The following is a 17,344-nucleotide window of genomic DNA, read 5'->3' on the forward strand; positions in this document are numbered from 1 at the left end:
GATGCTATTCATTTCCATGCAAGCACATTTTTATTAGATACCAGGATAAGATAGTTGGAAAGTTGAGCTATTCGTCCACTGATTGGTAGGTGGCAGCAGCAAGCACCAGACACAGCTACAGATTTAACACGAAGAAGAAAACCCGGAAGTTACGTAGGTACAGATCAAAACAGTTAACGTTTGACAGCTCAGTGTCATTCCTCAGAAGGATTATAAAACGTAATGGAAGATGTTACAGCTTATATTAAAATCGATGCACACAACTTAGCCGACATATTTACACACTGAAGTGACTTTTTAGTCGACTGTCGAGGAATGCTAAACGGTGGAAATGTATTTTTACTTAGTTCATGTAGTAGCAGTAGCAGCTCCCCTGTAGCTAGCTAGTTAGCTTCCTCGACCAGAGAAAGTTGTTCCATGGCGATCTATGGGCTGAACATTACCATATATAGACCGGCTACAGACCCCCCTCGCCGGTGAAATGTAAACGGCGAGTCGCTCTACAAGCTGGCAAAGGACAAGCAACAACACAATTTAAGACTAAGCCAGGACGAAAAAGAAAAACAAAACACTATCACGCTAACTCAAAGATGTCATCGGAGCAGAATGTTGCCATCGTTATGGATGACAAAATCTACGAGGTGAACAAGAAGAAGCTCATAGAGAAGAGCGACTACTTCCGTGCACTGTACAGCTCTGGTATGAGAGAGTCTACGGAGGATTCAGTGCAGCTGCAGGGGCTCAGTGTCCCTGGCCTGGAGCTGGTCCTGGAGTTCATCAACACCTCCAAAGTGCAGGTTGTCAATGAGACTCTGGAGGACCTGATTGAGACCGCCTCCTTCCTACAGGTCACCTCCATCCTCAAACTCCTCACCTCGGAGATCCGGCTGGAGAACTGTGTGGAGCTGTACAACCTCTCTGAGGTTTACGGGACTCATGACCTCCGTAATGCTTGTCTCAAGTACATGAGCTGCTACTATCACCCCATGCTGAGGCGGCCAGAGTTTGGCACCCTGCCCTTGGCTGTTAGAGATCAAATCAGGGAGATGCGCATGAAAGGCACCGCCACCCTTGTGGCCATCGGAGACTTCACTTGTCTGTCTTTAGATGTGCCAGATCAGGATGAGCCCTGGTCCATGCTAAGGTACGGAGAGGTGGAGCAGCGCTGGAAACCTCTTGCAAACAATCTGCCTCCAGATATGATCAATGTCAGAGGGTATGGCTCTGCTGTCCTAGACAACTACCTCTTCATAGTGGGTGGCTACAGGATGACCAGTCAGGAGATCTCTGCAGTGCACTGCTACAACCCCTGTAGAAACGAGTGGAACCAGGTGGCTCCACTCAACCAGAAAAGGTAAAAAAACAACAACAACATATCTATCTATCTATCTATCTATCTATCTATCTATCTATCTATCTATCTATCTATCTATCTATCTATCTATCTATCTATCTATCTAGCTATCTATCTAGCTATCTAGCTAGCTAGCTATCTATCTATCTATCTATCTATCTATCTATCTATCTATCCATCTATACCGTCCTACCTACCTACCTACCTACCTACCTACCTACTCCGACCACAACCACCACAAGTGTTGCTCTCATTTTGGATTCACTATGCCATCTCTTTAGGTCCAACTTCAAACTGTTGGCAGTTCAGGGGAAGCTCTATGCTGTTGGAGGCCAGTGTCTTGGCACAGTGGAGTGTTATAGCCCAGAGCAGGACTGGTGGACCTGTGTGTCTTCAATGCCTGACCCACTGGCTGAGTTCTCTGCTTGTGAATGCCAGGGTATGATCTATGTCATGGGCGGATATACTGCAAGAGGTAGGTATAGCTACATGTGAATTCCACTGTTAGATATCACTACTTGTGCATTTTATGCTAATAGGGGTGTGTGATATGACAAAATGTCATATTCCAGTATAGGTCATTTTATATGCAAATAACAATACATGTCCCAATATAGCACATTTTGTAATTAATAAGGACATAATCAGATATGATCATGTGGAATGGCCTGTTTATTATTACATTTTTAATTAAAAGTTATTTACAAAAAATGTAGGCCAAAAATGGGAGTGTTCTAAAATTTCAAAGTTCTCTGTATTGCACTGTAGGTTTAACTTGACTTGTAGCAACAAACAAAAGTTTAGCTAAAAAAATTTATCTAAAACAATAAAACAATGATATAAATGTATAAATTATGACAAACAACTCAGTATCAATGGAAAAATGCAAAGTGTTATTCGAATGACAAAAGATATTTCTCTAGAGTGATTTGTAACGCAACAAAATAGAAAATAAAACAAAACTATACAGTTTAATAATTTTTCTTATTGTACAGCCCTAGGTGGTAATCTATTGTTTGCAGGGCTGGTGGTTTGAACTCTCTCTAAACTAGTCCCAATGAGAAGCACTTTTACTGCTTACAGTATTTGTGCTGTATAAGAACACAATTTTACACGTTTTCAGTTACTTGAAATTAAAGCTTAAGTGCTCAAGTGATGTCTGCAGCAGCTTTAAGATTATTTTGTGAAACTTTTCATAGAAGTAGCATTTTGAATGACCAGGTAAATGAGAAAAAGTGAATGGAACCTTTAGCCGGAAGCTTTTAGATCCTTAAAAAAGTTGTACAAAGCAGAAACAGTGGATTTCTCATAGATACACAAATTTTACAGAGTTGGAAATAATTGCAAAAGAAAGATGCCATTGTAAGATAACTCTTACATTGAGAAGTCTTTTCCATTTATTTTAGTAGATTTTGTTGTAAAGCGGAGTGCAATAAGCAGCATATATCCACTGAACACAAAATTGTTGTAATTTTAGCAGTCTTTAGCACTGTGTTTATTATACATACTCATATATAACCTTACTTATAATGTTACATAACTTTATTTATTCAAATGCATAGGATGTTACAATTCATGTAGTCACAGCACTAAGTAAATGACAAATGCTGAGACCTTTTAGGCAGGCTTCATTAAGTTGAACATTTTTTTAATCTGTGTTTGATAGATAGGAACACAAACGTCCTTCGCTACTGCCCAACCTCTGACACATGGACAATATTTCGTTCCTGCGTGGCACACATCCGAAAGCAGCAGATGCTTTCTGTGGAGGACACTATATACCTGGTGGGTGGTTACACCCATGAGCTAGAGCCAGGCCGACGGCAGCGCCGACCCAGCCAAACAGAAGACGTGCTGACAGTACAGTCGTACAACATCGCTACAGGGGAGTGGATCCAACTGAAGGAGAACACGTCCAAGTCGGGCCTGAACCTGACATGCACTTTGCACAATGATGGCATCTACATCATGAGCCGGGATGTTAGCCTGCCAACCAGCCTGGAGCACCGTGTATTTCTGAAATACAACATCTTTTCTGATGCCTGGGAGGCTTTCAGACGGTTCCCAGCGCTGGGACAGAACATGCTGCTGTGTTCTCTTTACCTCCCCAATGTATTATGATTTGCAGGGATGGTAGAGCCTGGGCACCTTTTAATTTAGGCCATTGTGTGGCTTGCTTTTTCTTGCACAGATTGAAGCTCTGTGGCATTACTGAACAGGTGTGGGAACATTGTACGGTTGCACCAGGTTCAAATCCTGGTAACCTCTGTGCCTCAAAAAATGCACTACATTGTACATACTTCTGTGGATTCAAATACAAAAGTTACAGTGATAAGTATGAAAGTGATAAAGCTCCATGGCCTGAAGATCAACAGCATCATAATGGCATGCTTTTAAATCTATAGGCCACAGTATTCCTGATGTTTACACTCCAAGTATGGCATTGGTATTCTGTATCCATATTTCACTACAAACCTTAAAATATCTCAGAATCAAAAGACATTATTTGTTATGTACTGTAAATAGCAGATAATCATGAAAATGGCTTTGGTTTTACACTGCCAGTTTTACGGGTGTTAGAGGGGTTACTGGTTGAGGTGTGATGTGATGGTTCAGAGGGAGCTTAATGTGTTGAACACTTGCACAGTCATTTTTCAAAGGTACACAAAGCTTAAAGCGCTATTCCATGAAATGATGCACATGTGCCTTCTGCAACCTCAGTTAGGAACTTGATACAAAAAAAAAGCACAAAATGCAAGACTTTGTTACATTTCCAGCCACTGACCAAAACTGCTGTGTTTTATTTTTTCTCTGCTAAAGCAGATTTGTTTTTCATTAAGGTACTTTTTAGTTCCTTGATTATTAATAGTGGTGTGCAGAAAGATGAAGTGAAATTCATTTTTGAAACTCTTGATGTTTTGAGTAAAGATGGCACTTAATGTTTAATTTGATGGATTTCGGCCTCTCTCTGCATTACTTATTTTGTTTGACACTTTGGAAATTTAGGTCATGACAATAAAGATGATGTTCAGGGATACATTTTGCTGTCATTTTTTAATCTATTGTATAACATTTTCTTTTTGCTATTTGAATGCTGTTATTTTTTTGTCTGTGACTTTTCTTATTTTCTTCCAGGCTATTCATAATATTTTGCAATATAATCAGAATCAGAATTGCCTTTAATACATACAGTCTGTGAAGTTTCATCTCCTATGCTATGGCATTTGCTTTGTTGGTCCATTTGAGTGAGGACATGACCCTGCAGGAATCCCTGCCTCTGTGGTCCTTTGGGCTCCATTCCTTCTCAGAAAGCTTGGCCAAACAACTCAACCAATCTGCATCCATGTCCATCAAGCCCCTAGGGGAGCCATGCTGACTCTCCACATCTCAACACCCCATATAGGGAGCTAAGAAATGCTTTGTACTCAAATTTCCATGCTTTTAATTGTCCTGCAGCTGGACAAAGTCTTTTTTTAATCAGATAGAGGTTATATATTAAGACATTTTAGGTAGAAGAGTTCAAGCATGCAGCATTTGGCCTTGTACTGTCATAAAGGATATTATGGAAGCTTAAAACAAAATCTTAAAGACTGTATGTCTTGGTGACCTGCCAGCCAAGACTTGTATGAATGTGTAATAATACCATTTAGAGGTCTGTAATATACATCTACTGGTGTATCATTGTTTATTATAAAGGTTGTTTCAGCCACATTACCCAAAACAAATAAACAAAACAAACAAAAAAAAAAACCCAAACACTTTATCCCTCACTTTTAGGAGTGTCTAGCCATTACATTTTAAATCCACTTAAGTATGATTTATTCAGACAATTGTTTCCCTTCATTAAGTTAATCAGGCTTCCATTCAGTTGAACAGGTGAGTGGAAGCTGTGTTCGATCAACATCTTTGCTGTCACAGACATAATAACTGATACATTGTTCTTATCAGTGTTTTACATTTTGAAGCCATGAGATTGTAGCTGATTTAATAACAATAGATGGAAATCATTATTTCACGTTAATGTGGTGAACAAATGATATCCAAAAGCTTTTCCAGTACTTTTCAGTAAATGAGTTGTCCCCAAACAGAATATATCTAAGAATGACAGGTATAACTGATGGCAACTGATAAGGTTTAATAGATTAATATGTCAATGGCAATTTGAGTAAACAAAGTGATTGAAGCATTGTTTTGATTTTACCTTAATAAGTATGTCCCAAGAATTTAATCTTTTGTAAAATGACATCCTTAGATGATTTTTTTTGTGACAACACATGGCCATATCTGTTGTTCAATCATGTCATAGCAGTATTTGATCATCAGATGAATCACAGGCCGAAAAAACAGAAAAGTAAAGAGCAATGACCAGCAGGGGGCAGCACATACTAAAAAACTTTCTCTCACCTCACCTTCACAAGGACTCTATATATATATATATATATATATATATATATATATATATATATATATATATATATATATATATATATATATATAAAATTGTACTATTTCAAATACCACTGATATTAATACTACTGTTGATATTATATCCCTTTAATGGCTTTACATGCATTCAAGAACAAACACAGTCCATGAATAGATATACAGATAGGAGATTAGTACAGCTTGTGGTAATACAGGTATGATTAACAGACCTGTGGGTTGTATCATCATCACTTATAAAATGTGTCATCATCAGGAGGATGATGGTATTTATAGCTTTGTTCATGTGGATTGATGGATGGTTGGAGTTGGGATCTTTAATTTATGGTGGCTGCTGCAGGCATGAAGAAATCAATTTTTGCCTTCAGTATTCCAGATTGATCTCCTGTAAGGGGTCAGATCACGGAGGTCTGTGTCACACCTCCACAGTGGGGTTCCAGAGGCTAATCACTGCTCAAGGGACTGATACTGAAAACTACAGCCTACTGGGTTTCAGAACAAAACCCAGAGTTATACACTGAATAATACAACGACAGTAGGAAGGAATCATCTGCACTGTTTTGCTGCCTGTGAAACAACTCCACTCAATGTTTCCACTCATTAATAACCTGTGTAAAGGTTTGATTTATTAACACTACTTGCTTTTTCTCTGTGCTTCCCCTTCTGAGAGTCAGCTGATTAAAATATGCACTGCATTCAGAGGAGATTCAGAGGTGAGCATGCGTCTGTATCAGACGTGTGATGGAAAGAGGAGGGCTCAACAAGGGGGGGGTACTCATGAAAGCAGAGATGTGAGTGTAAGAGAGAGAGAGAGAGAGAGAGAGAGAGAGAGAGAGAGAGAGAGAGAGAGAGAGAGAGAGAGAGAGAGAGAGAGAGAGAGAGAGAGAGAGAGAGAGAGAGAGAGAGAGAGAGAGAGAGAGAGAGAGAGAGAGAGAAATCCAAGGACAGACGGCATTGAGGGGAGGGGAAAAAATACACTCACTCACTCCAACCCCACCGCGTCTGTGAGAGACACATCTTGACATTGTGAGGAAGATGCATGTCTACATCCGAGGAGCATCATCTCTCAGGACAGGACAATAGCTCCTAAACCTGCTGATATAAATACATGCCAAGGACTACATGCACACAGCACAGAGCAGCAAGCCCAAAGGGGAGGACAGCAGCTGCATTTTAGAGGGTAATTTTCTGGTTTGTTTAATTGCTGAGGACCTTAAAGAGAACCTATCCAGCACTGTGGGTTGAACCACTCAACCCCTAAAAGCTGCATTTTGGGATTCTTCTTCTCTCTGTACACGGACATCCACACGTACATCTCTGCTGAAAGGAAGCTCCTGAGAGACTGAGAGGTTATAGGCTCCGTGCTCTGTGCACAGCAGCGGAAAAAACTGCTTCATAGTCTGAGTGAGTCTGAGCCATGAGTGAAGCAAAGAAAGGTGAGCTAGCCATTCGGGATAAAGCCATTCTGCACCAGCAGAGGCGTCTGAAGCAGGCCACCCAGTTCACACACAAGGACTCAGCTGACCTCCTGCCCCTGGATGGGCTGAAGAGACTGGGCACATCCAAAGACTTGGTAAGTGGAACAGACTTAAACCACTGAGAGCTCTCAGAGAATCCAAAGGCAGTTAATAATATATTTGATTGGAGAGGTTATTATCTGTGTTGCTAGATGCTAAGTTGAGGTGTATGGAATCTGCAAGAAAAAACTGCATGTCTTGACAACTGTGAGGGGAAATGACAACGTGGTGAACGTAAAAAGCCATGTCTGACACCTCATTGATGCTCTTCTGAGGTCAACTGAGTGATGACACTATGACTCTAAATAACCCATCTGAGCATTTGCACTGTATGTATTGTAACACAGCGAGGCCTTTAAAAAGGAGATTTGTCTTTGGGAGATCATGAAAAATTCAGAGACTTGTACTCTGCATACAGAGAAGGTGATGTGTCGTCAAAGCCTTTACAGTACACAGAGCAGGGCCTCTGAAATTGAACAAAATGCCATATCATATTCAAGAAACCACACATTTTAGAGTTGACATGAAGGATGAAAGACAGTGTCGCATGTTAAGTAGAACATCAACATTTTCAGCCTTTTCGTTTTCTCTCCCTGGAGTAGCCTCCTAATCTGAGACTGTTATACACTCTAGAGGAAGTCCCTGTAATAATCTGAACAATTTATTACTCTGCCTCTCCTGACACAGTTCTGGTTTGATGCCGAGTTCCCAGATTCCCCAGAGCTCTCCAAGAACCTCAACACGATCACTGGCACTGAGAAAAAAAAAAAAAAACCATCACTGGCACTGGGAGGAATCAGTAGCAGTGCTGTGGGAGCAGTGCTCACAATATGATGCATTTATATTTGCCAAATTTTAATATCACCATTTGCTGCTAGAAAAACATTCCATATCCTTTTTCTTCTTTGGCTGAATGGCATTCATGTTTTCAGCTGATCCTTTTGCCACATACTGTGTCTGGGAAATTATGTACTATTTACAACTGCACCTCTAGCCATCACAACAAGACATCCCATTCTCACAGTTTTTAATGCAAAAAAAGATAAATGAAGTATGACAAATCCTTATAAAGGTTCTTATTAGTTTCCCAGAACTCCATTAGATTCAAAGACCTTAATGTACAACTCAGCCTTTGATTCAGATCTCCTGCAGGAGACACAAACCCTTTTATCATAACACCAATTATCTTTTCCCTGAAGAGAGAACAGATCCCATCTCAACAGTTTTCAGAAAGTCTCAGTTATCAGCCACCCAATCTGTGGTGCAGACGTGTTCTCAAGGAGTGCAATGAGAGTTGCATGGAATCTCTAACATGTTATTTTCAATGTCAAAATAGCATTGAAACTTGAAGAGAGGAGGAAAAGAAATTGCCAGCAGAGCTCCATCATGACACCATCTTTTCTAAGCAGCAACATCATTTATGGTCTGAATAGACAGGGTTTTACCAAAGAAATGAAAGTATGTGTTCCTGAGGTACACTGCATACCAAATGTGTCTAGATAAAGGATAAGATCATCTGTGGGATCCATCGTCTCTGAGAGGCTACGTGACTACAAATCAGCTCCAGCAGTGTACATTCTTCTACTGGATCACATTACAGACTTGTAGCCTCCTTAATATTTCCTAAAAACCAGGACTTGTTATTTGACACTGACTTAATTTTATTTTTTTCCCCATCTAATATAGAATTAATTACTTGTGAGTGATCTTTGCTGGCATCTAACAACTAAATGAATGCCCCTACAAATAGAGGCCACAAAAAACACACAAGTCCCTCCTTACAGTCAGCGTTATGGGGATATTAACTCTGGTCACACTCAAAGTGTGACAGTAATGTACCTTAACCCTGGAAGTCACCCACTATGAAATGGAAAAAAGGAAAAGAGGAAGTCTGTTTTTAGCTACTGTAGAAACCTGATGTTAAACGTGGTGGACTCCTTCCCTCTCTAGACATAAACGGATAATTATGAGGTAACAAAAACACAGTGGCTCACTTTTTGGGGGCTGTAAACTAACAAAAGTAATTGAAATATTGTATATTTCTGCAATTACATCCTTCTGAATACTCTGAATAATTCCTACATTCTTGACCTTCAATTCAACACCTCCTACTAAGTTGGTTTAAATTTTAAATTTGACAGAATATAGTTAAAGTTGAAATCAGGGCTTTGGCAATGATGACATGAATCATCTGATTGAAATGGATGACCACTCTCATCATTTCAAAGTTTTAGTCATTAATCTGAAAAAAAAGAAGTTTATGTGTCTCAAATGAGAAAATTATGTAAGTAAATGTTAGTTATAGCCCTCCACATGCAATACCATTTACCAGTTCACCTCGTAATGAGGTTATCAGGCAACCATCAGAGGTGCTGCACAGAAGTACTTTTAAAACTGATTCTAACAGGTCAATGAATAGTTACACAATATATTTAGATCCTCTGATACAGTTCATTCCTTTTCTTTCTTGGTAAATTCCACTGGCATTTTCAGTTGAATAACCTCTCAGCTGGCAGGTCTGTTTCTGCACATGAAATTTGACACCATGGCAAGATGGCCCTATTGTTTATCTGTTCCTAGGTAACCCACTTCAATGATGATTCTATGATTCTGAGCACAGCAATGTGATTAGAAGGCTACTGTATTCCAAAATGACTAATATCTCCCAAAATATTGGATCCTATCAACTCGCTGTTTTTGCTAGTCTCTTCCTTGACCAAAAATACATAAGTATGCCAACCTGCAGCAGTCAGCTCATTCTGGATTTCGTGTGATGCCCGAGACAGACAGAGTCCACTTCTCTTTTATAATATAGATGTGATGAATTTCTTGTTTTTTTTTTTGTTTTTTTTTTTACTCCACCTTTAATCAGTCACTGCTGGTCATCAGATATTTTTTTTAGTTTAAGTGTTTTCCCATTCCCTCATTTCTTTGTTTTAATTTAAACTGATCTCCCAACTCATTTATAAAGAAGATGTACTGCAAAGCACAAGCAGGCCAGTTTGTCAAATTTCTGAACAATTCCTTTAAATATTCATATTAATATTCTTGTGCTACAAGCTTCTGCCACTTAAAATTAATCAAAATATGAGTTTTTTTTGCTATCTTTAGAGTTTTCAATAGACCTTGTCTTTCTTCCTTTTAATTTTTCCAACCCAGTCCTGTCCAGTATGTATTCAGCAGCACAGGCTGTTACGTAAGACTGAATTTGTTTTGCTGCACTTTAGCCTGAGGACCTCTCACTCAGCAGCACTACAATCCAGCCGTGTTGTGCGGCAGAGTGTGGGGAGCAGTGAGCATGAAAAGGGCAAAATCCACTGTTGTAATGCAAGGGCAGTAGAGGGGAAGGAAAGCAATGGCCTGAGATGAGGTTAGGGAGGACATACAGTTTAGTGGGACTGATTTATATAACATTCTCTGACTGTAACCACAACTGAACTGGATAGGGTAAAAGCTGAGTCTGGTTACATTTACACCTGAGCTAACACCTGGCATTAGTTGTTCTGGAGCCACTTTGTAACCTCAGTGTTTTGCACAGTACACACTCAATGTTTACTCCCAAAAGCTGCACCAACATGAGGCACATGAGTAGCTAGGTCAGGCTTTGCAGCATCATGTTGGATGCAGAAAAAAAATTTAAAGGACAATGCCACTTTTTTCTCTAGAGGCAGTCATGACAACACATTGCTTTATCACAGTAGGAGTATTGATTTTGTGCTTAATAATTATTCTTATATTCAGTTTTTGTACTGGGATATTTTATAATGTTTAAAAAAAGACTGCTATTCTCAAATTTTTGGCACAATCATAAAAATGTCAAGTGATTAAATATTTTAATTCTTTACAGTCACTGCTCTGCTATGATCAAACAAAGACTCAAGGTGAACAGTAAATAAACACTTATTACATTTCAATCAGATTTTCAGGTTTTCTGCACACACGTAACCTGCTGCAGACAAGTCCTGGTCTTTTTCTCTCTGCAGCATAGCTGTCCGTTTGCTCATGTCCCTGTTTTACACATGAGCAGGTCTGAAGCCTGTGTGGGTGCTTGTGTGTGTTTAGGAGTCTATAAGTGTGTGAAGGCCTGTCTAATGGGGAGGTTGGACTCTCCATGTACTTTTGAGGAAGATCAAAAGCTACACAACTGGGTGTGAATATAAGAAACTGATGACTGAGCAGTACATTTGCTGTGTGCAGCAACATACAGGTCCTAAGCCCTGATCTATAAAACATTATAATAATAATAATAATGGATTGGATTTATATAGCGTCTTTCTAGACACCCAAAGCGCTTTACATTATTGACCCATTATTCATTCGCGCTCACATTCACACTCTGGTGGTGGTAAACTACATCTGTAGCCACAGCTGTCCAATCCTCGTTAGCCATTTAAAACACTTCAAAGATTTTATGAAATTCCCCCTCAAATCAGCATTTTGGTGATCTATTCTTTCTAAAAGTGATGAATTTGTAAGAGCAGATGGTTAATACAATAATATACAATGCTTGTCCTTGCTTTCCAAATTTAGTTGTTCACATTTTTTTCCCTCAACATAAAGCAGGACATGAAAGTGAACAGCAAACCTGACAATGTCACTCAATGTGATCATCAACCTCTTGGGAGTTTGTTTCCTGTGCCTGTTCCCTTCAAAACAAACCGTGTTAAATTGGTTCGGATTCAGGAGTATTATTAGCTTGAGGACAATTAGGTGGGCAGGAGGTGTCAGTGTGAACCTGTCTTTCTCTGTGTCATCGGGAGCTGGGGATGGGCGGAAACACTTTCCCCTCAGCTGCTCCCTCAGTGCTGTGGAGGAAGGCAGGAGGCTAAAAATACCCAACAAAAACACAAACAACCCCAACATCAGAGGAGAGGAGGGGGAACCTAAAGACAAAGAGGCACATAGGCATACTGGTAATGGGCTTCATTATTAGTCACAAGATTCAAGAACTCCCAAACATGTAAGAGTTGCAATATCTATAGACACAAACTCACATGCAGATATATACTTGCACATGCAAAAGATTAAGGATTTAGGGGTCTGGATGCAGCTATTTATTACTTTCTCAATAGATTTGTTCATAAATGTTAAAAATCTGCAGAAGCCAAAGTAACGTCTTTGATTTTCATGTTTTGGATTATGCTGTATGTGTAAAACAAGAAAATAAAAGGTCCATACAGCTGGAATAGAAAACAACTGGATTTCTTTTTGGCTCTTTATTCCACATCCAAGAGGCTTTGTTAGGAGGACAAAGGGAGCCTCTTGGATGAGAGGTGAAACGTCTTGAAGAACCAAAAGAAGTCCAATTTCATTCTACTTAAACTTTATGGATTGCCAAAGCCTGGATGACCAGCTGGCTAGACACAACACAGGGTACATTTACAGTGATGTAAAATAGAGAGGATTAGAAAACACTTGTGAGCATCAGAGTTTGTACTTAATTCTGTCAGTTGAGTGATTGAACTTGTTCCGAACATTGGGAGTCAGTGGAAATGCTTATAATGTTTATAATGTCTGCATTTTTTTTTTCTAAATAAATATAGAGTTATGCTTTTCTAACTAAGTTTTTAACTATTTGTTGCCCTCAAACTAGGATCCCTGTATTTCTTCAAAAGCAGTCATATGTTTTTTGTTTTTTTTTCCGATAAAATTCATAGCTATATGATTCTAAATCACATACTGTAGCACAGGCTATACAGAAAGATGAGTGATGCAACCGTATTTCATGTTCCTATGGTACTGTGATGACCAAGAGTAAGTGAAGTAGAGATGCATCTGTCATTATAGCTGCTGTTCTGAAAAGATATGTGCTTGGCCATCTTACACTGCACCCTTGACTGTTTTGAAGCTTGGAAAAATAACCAAGAGGTGGCACACAATGTCTTATTTTCTCTCAGAACACTTGAACTGCAATATGTTGAATTGTTATCACGGCATTTTAGCTCACTAATGCCAAAATATATTGCCTACTGAAGCTTTATTGTATTAAATCAGATGTAGAAAACAGATGAAAAACAGTAATGGTGCTTAACCATGGTTAATGGTTGCAAATACAATTCTTATTACATTCAGAAAAGAAAAACAGGAAAATAATTTTCACCCTCTGGAGTTTCCACTGAAAAATTTATTTGGGTCAAGGTCTTTGCTTTAATACATATTAATGAGACAGATGGAGGTTTACATGCATGTACAGTAAGAAAATAGAAAAACAGGGACGTAAAATGAGTCCAAAGAGGAAGAGGAGAGGCAAACAGACAGGCAGAAGCAGATGTACTGCTGCTGCTGGAGCATCCTGGTCAGTACGACAGGAAGTCAGCCACTGGGGACCTCTATCAGAATGAGAAAGAGGGCATTAGAAAGCTCACATGACTGGCTGGAAGAGAGAGAGGAGCCTGTTGCAGTCAGATAATTAGTCCACAAGGCAATTAGCCTCTAATCTGACTCACAGTGGGAGAAATACCATGAACAAGAATCAGAGAAAAGACTGACAGGAAGCAGGAGGAGGAGGAGGATGATGATGATGGTGATGATGATGATGATGTGGAGCACTCACATCACACAGCACCAACAGTCTTTCTGTCCCACAGGCAACAGACCGGTTTGGTCTGGTTGGAGTTCTGGGGTCATCAGAGGAAGCACATCAGCAAAAATCAGAAATAACCCACGTATGGACAGACACAAAGGAGCAAAGTGTCTGTGAGACAGTCAACCAGTTTCATCCAGAATTCTTTCTAAAGCTTTATGCACAACAAGAAAATATCCAAGATGACTTTGGACCATGGAAAATGAAGAATGATTGTCCTTTTATTAAGATAAGATTAGATTAACCTTTGTCATTTCTTGAGTACAGACAAGTGCACAGAGTAAGATAGATAGTGCAGAGTAGTGTAAATTGTCATTAATTTCCTGCTATGATGTATAATAGTCAGTTAATTCAGCAGCCGCAATGTCTAGGATATGCCTCGCAATAAGAGGCAATAAATGTCCAAATCGATATTGTTCACATGCTGTGGAAAATAAGCAGTTTACACTTCATTGATGCTACCTCAGCTTCTTCAAAAATAAAAAAATCATTGTCAAATGATGTGTAACACCAGGTTGCATCATGGGACACTGCTGCCTGCTGCCTCCATTAGAAATCAAAACAGGAAATCCACGAGGACGACATATGATTAATGCTAATTTAGATATTCTCAGCCTGTTAACAAGTAGTCAGTGGCTCGAGGTGAGAAATTTGTTGAAACCTCTTGATGAGACTGTTCTCATGTGATAATTTATCTCTATACACAGTTTTGCTCACAGAAATCACACTGTTATAAGTGTACATAGATCAAATGCAGCCTGCCAGGTGTAAAATTAAAAGTTCACCCCTCTACTGTGAAATAGAACTGGGTCACATGTGGCAACACAAAATGCTGCCTGGCAGCTTGCTGTTGTTAACATGATTTGCTTACAGGCTGACCCTGGTGCAGCCATGGCTCAGCAGAAACAGAAGTCCACCAACAGAGCACAGACTGGAGAGAAATAAGGTAGAGAGAGAGAAATTACATTGTCTGTTAGATTCAATCTTTGCTTCTTTTCCAGCTGATGAAAGCACAGATGGGGGAAACATCTCTCACAGAAAGACCCCATAATCAGTTGCTCTGTCCGTCTTTGCCTCTCCTCTACACAGTGTTAGAGCTTGACATGTTTCCTTTTGAAGCCCTTTTAAATAAAAACCTTATCACAGTGCATCTAAACTATTAAAATGGTGTTTTAATGCACTTTTGTTGAGTCATACAGCAAGAGATGCAGACAAACCATAAACTGTTTGTATTTCCCAGAGCACTATTTGTAATTTTTAACAATAAGCGTAATTACTGATAAATATATGTGTGATTTAATCAGTAAGTACCAAGACAGCAAGGAGGTTTAATACGAGGAGGAAGCCAGATTCACAACAATAGTAACAACACTTCAGTCCAATGTTAAGTGAACCTCTCGGCTGAATTTGATTAGTGCACACGTCAACAAGCTCAACATGAAGGAACCTATTTTAGAGGATTATTTATATATTTATTTTAGAGGTTCATGTCAAGAGAGGAACAGAGGATTACTGTTCAGATTCTGGTTTATTTTTCATTAGGCTCAAGGTGTGAGTTGGCTCAGAGAATTATTATAATCAAGCAAAGGCTGTCTTGTATTGATTGCACTAATAAAAAGAAGAGGTGGGAAGAGATGGGGATGAGGGAAGAGAGGTGAGGAGAGAAAAGGTAAGAAAATAAAAACAGGTGAGGAAATAAATGAGGCAATGCACAGTGAGAAGATAAGGAGAGTTGAGTGAAGAAAGAACGTCAAAAAAGAAAAGGAAACAGAATGACACGATATGAGAGAGGAGACAAGGAATGTATGAGATGAGAAGGAAAGGAAAGGAAAGGAAAGGAAAGGAAAGGGAAAAAAACCTAAAGCTAGTTGGAACAGGGTACAGAGAAGAGAGAGTTTGGATAAAGTAGAGGAGAAATTGTGAAGGAAAAAGAAGAAAATTAGGATAATGGACAGAGAGGGGAGGCCATCATTACTGTCTGTTTATAAACCAGCTACAGCTGGAGCTTGAGGAGGAGTGAATGGTCTGAATCGACACAGGTGGTGATTACCAGTTTGAACTGGTGTTGTCCTGTAGCTGGGCAGATGGGGACAGACTTGTGAATAGATAACAATGTACTACACTTCAATAAAATGAGATTTTGATTTGAAAATCATATGACTTTTTGTTCTGTAGATGTTATGCCCAACAGTAGAAGAGAGATGGATGTCTGAGGCAAAATGCTATCGAAACATATTGACAGATCCCATAGATTGAGGCCACAAACACTCAGACATGCTCGGGCATGAGATAAGTTTATTGCAGCCAAGTTAAGGTAATATGGCCTCAGTCTTGGAGGACATGATGCCTTTTCTTACTTATTTTCCTGTCTTGCAGCTGTCACATTTTTGCTTGTTTTTTGCACTGCATTTGTCCTTGTCTTCATTCAGATTCTGGTCATGGATAGAATAACAGCAGAATCTAGGGTTAAATAAGTCAGGGAAGAGAATACTAGTGTCTCTACTATACCACTTTTATTTGTCCGAGGATTCCACTAAATGGTGGTCAATGTCATAGAGTCACAGCTGAGTGGAGTTGCCTCATAGACAGAAGATCAGTAATTTTAATCAACCATTATCTGTGTCGCAGTACATCAATATCATCCTACAAATGGTCTGTAGAATTATGTGAACATTAAAAAAATGTAAATAATTAACAACAATCTAGTGGTTTTGAAAGTGGAAGTATGCTCAAGCACTATAGTGTCTTGTTCAGTTTAATAAGACAGCCCATAATGTCGGCACATCTGATGGTGATCAGAGGTTATTCATCAGGATTATAAAATGCTTTCCAGTCTGTGAAAATCATTGCCATCACTTAGAATAACAGGGATGTTTAGGAGGTCTTTTTCTAAAACATGAATATTATGAAGTGGTCAGATATACAAATGTTGGTGACATAACAGCCTGTTAGCCCATTAGGCAAGATGAAGGAGGACTGGAATAATGCTTAAAAATGGATTTATGCATCTGAGACTGCTTCAATAAGCAATATAAACTGTGTGGTGAGGCACATAGAAGCCAAAGAATGATGTTTATGAAACAGCACTGCAGGAAAAACTTCAACTGTGGCAGATGTACAAAAAGTAACAACTGTCAGAATTCATGGTAGCTGGTAATATGTCTTTGCTTTGGTCTAGAGTTTAATGTATCAACATCCAGACTATATACACTGTGTAAATTAGCTCACAGGATGTCACTTTCTCTGCTTGAATAATGTGCCATTTCAGCTGGCTTTCCCCTCCCTTCCACTATCTGCATGTTACTGCTTTCATAGTCCCCATCACTATGTGAAAGAAAAACAACCTCTGAATGGCAAATGCAGAAAACAGCAAATTTGGATATGCTCATGCCCCTTTATATGTGCTGTTGTCTTGTCTTTTGTGGGCAATTAGTCATTTTAATAACA

General features: G+C 39.3%; 2 protein-coding genes across 2 annotated transcripts in view; both read left to right on the plus strand.

The window, feature by feature from the left end:
• The first annotated feature begins 164 nt into the window (after window positions 1–164).
• On the plus strand, window positions 165–4,389 carry klhl42 (kelch-like family, member 42). The gene is made up of 3 exons (XM_030150188.1): window positions 165–1,354; window positions 1,636–1,829; window positions 3,021–4,389. Exons 1-3 carry the CDS (start codon window positions 591–593, stop codon window positions 3,473–3,475), a joined length of 1,413 nt encoding a protein of 470 aa, XP_030006048.1. The 5' UTR covers window positions 165–590; the 3' UTR covers window positions 3,476–4,389.
• Window positions 4,390–6,743: 2,354 nt separating this feature from the next.
• The window catches only part of nrip2 (nuclear receptor interacting protein 2), a 28,567-nt gene continuing 17,966 nt past the window's right edge, over window positions 6,744–17,344 (plus strand). The window contains exon 1 of the mRNA XM_030150200.1: window positions 6,744–7,370. Within this exon, the coding sequence (XP_030006060.1) occupies window positions 7,215–7,370 (156 nt within the window). The 5' untranslated portion in view covers window positions 6,744–7,214. The remainder of the gene's footprint in view (window positions 7,371–17,344) is intronic.

The sequence above is a fragment of the Sphaeramia orbicularis genome, chromosome 12 (genome assembly GCF_902148855.1).
Source record: "Sphaeramia orbicularis chromosome 12, fSphaOr1.1, whole genome shotgun sequence".
NCBI classification, from domain to species: Eukaryota; Metazoa; Chordata; class Actinopteri; order Kurtiformes; family Apogonidae; genus Sphaeramia; species Sphaeramia orbicularis.

Bases quoted from the DNA above. Each gene is read 5' to 3' on its own strand.
- klhl42 (XM_030150188.1), top strand. From the start codon at position 591: ATGTCATCGGAGCAGAATGTTGCCATCGTTATGGATGACAAAATCTAC. The intron at 1,355-1,635 runs GTAAAAAAACAA...CCATCTCTTTAG, and splicing joins GCTCCACTCAACCAGAAAAG to GTCCAACTTCAAACTGTTGG. The intron at 1,830-3,020 runs GTAGGTATAGCT...TGTGTTTGATAG, and splicing joins GGGCGGATATACTGCAAGAG to ATAGGAACACAAACGTCCTT.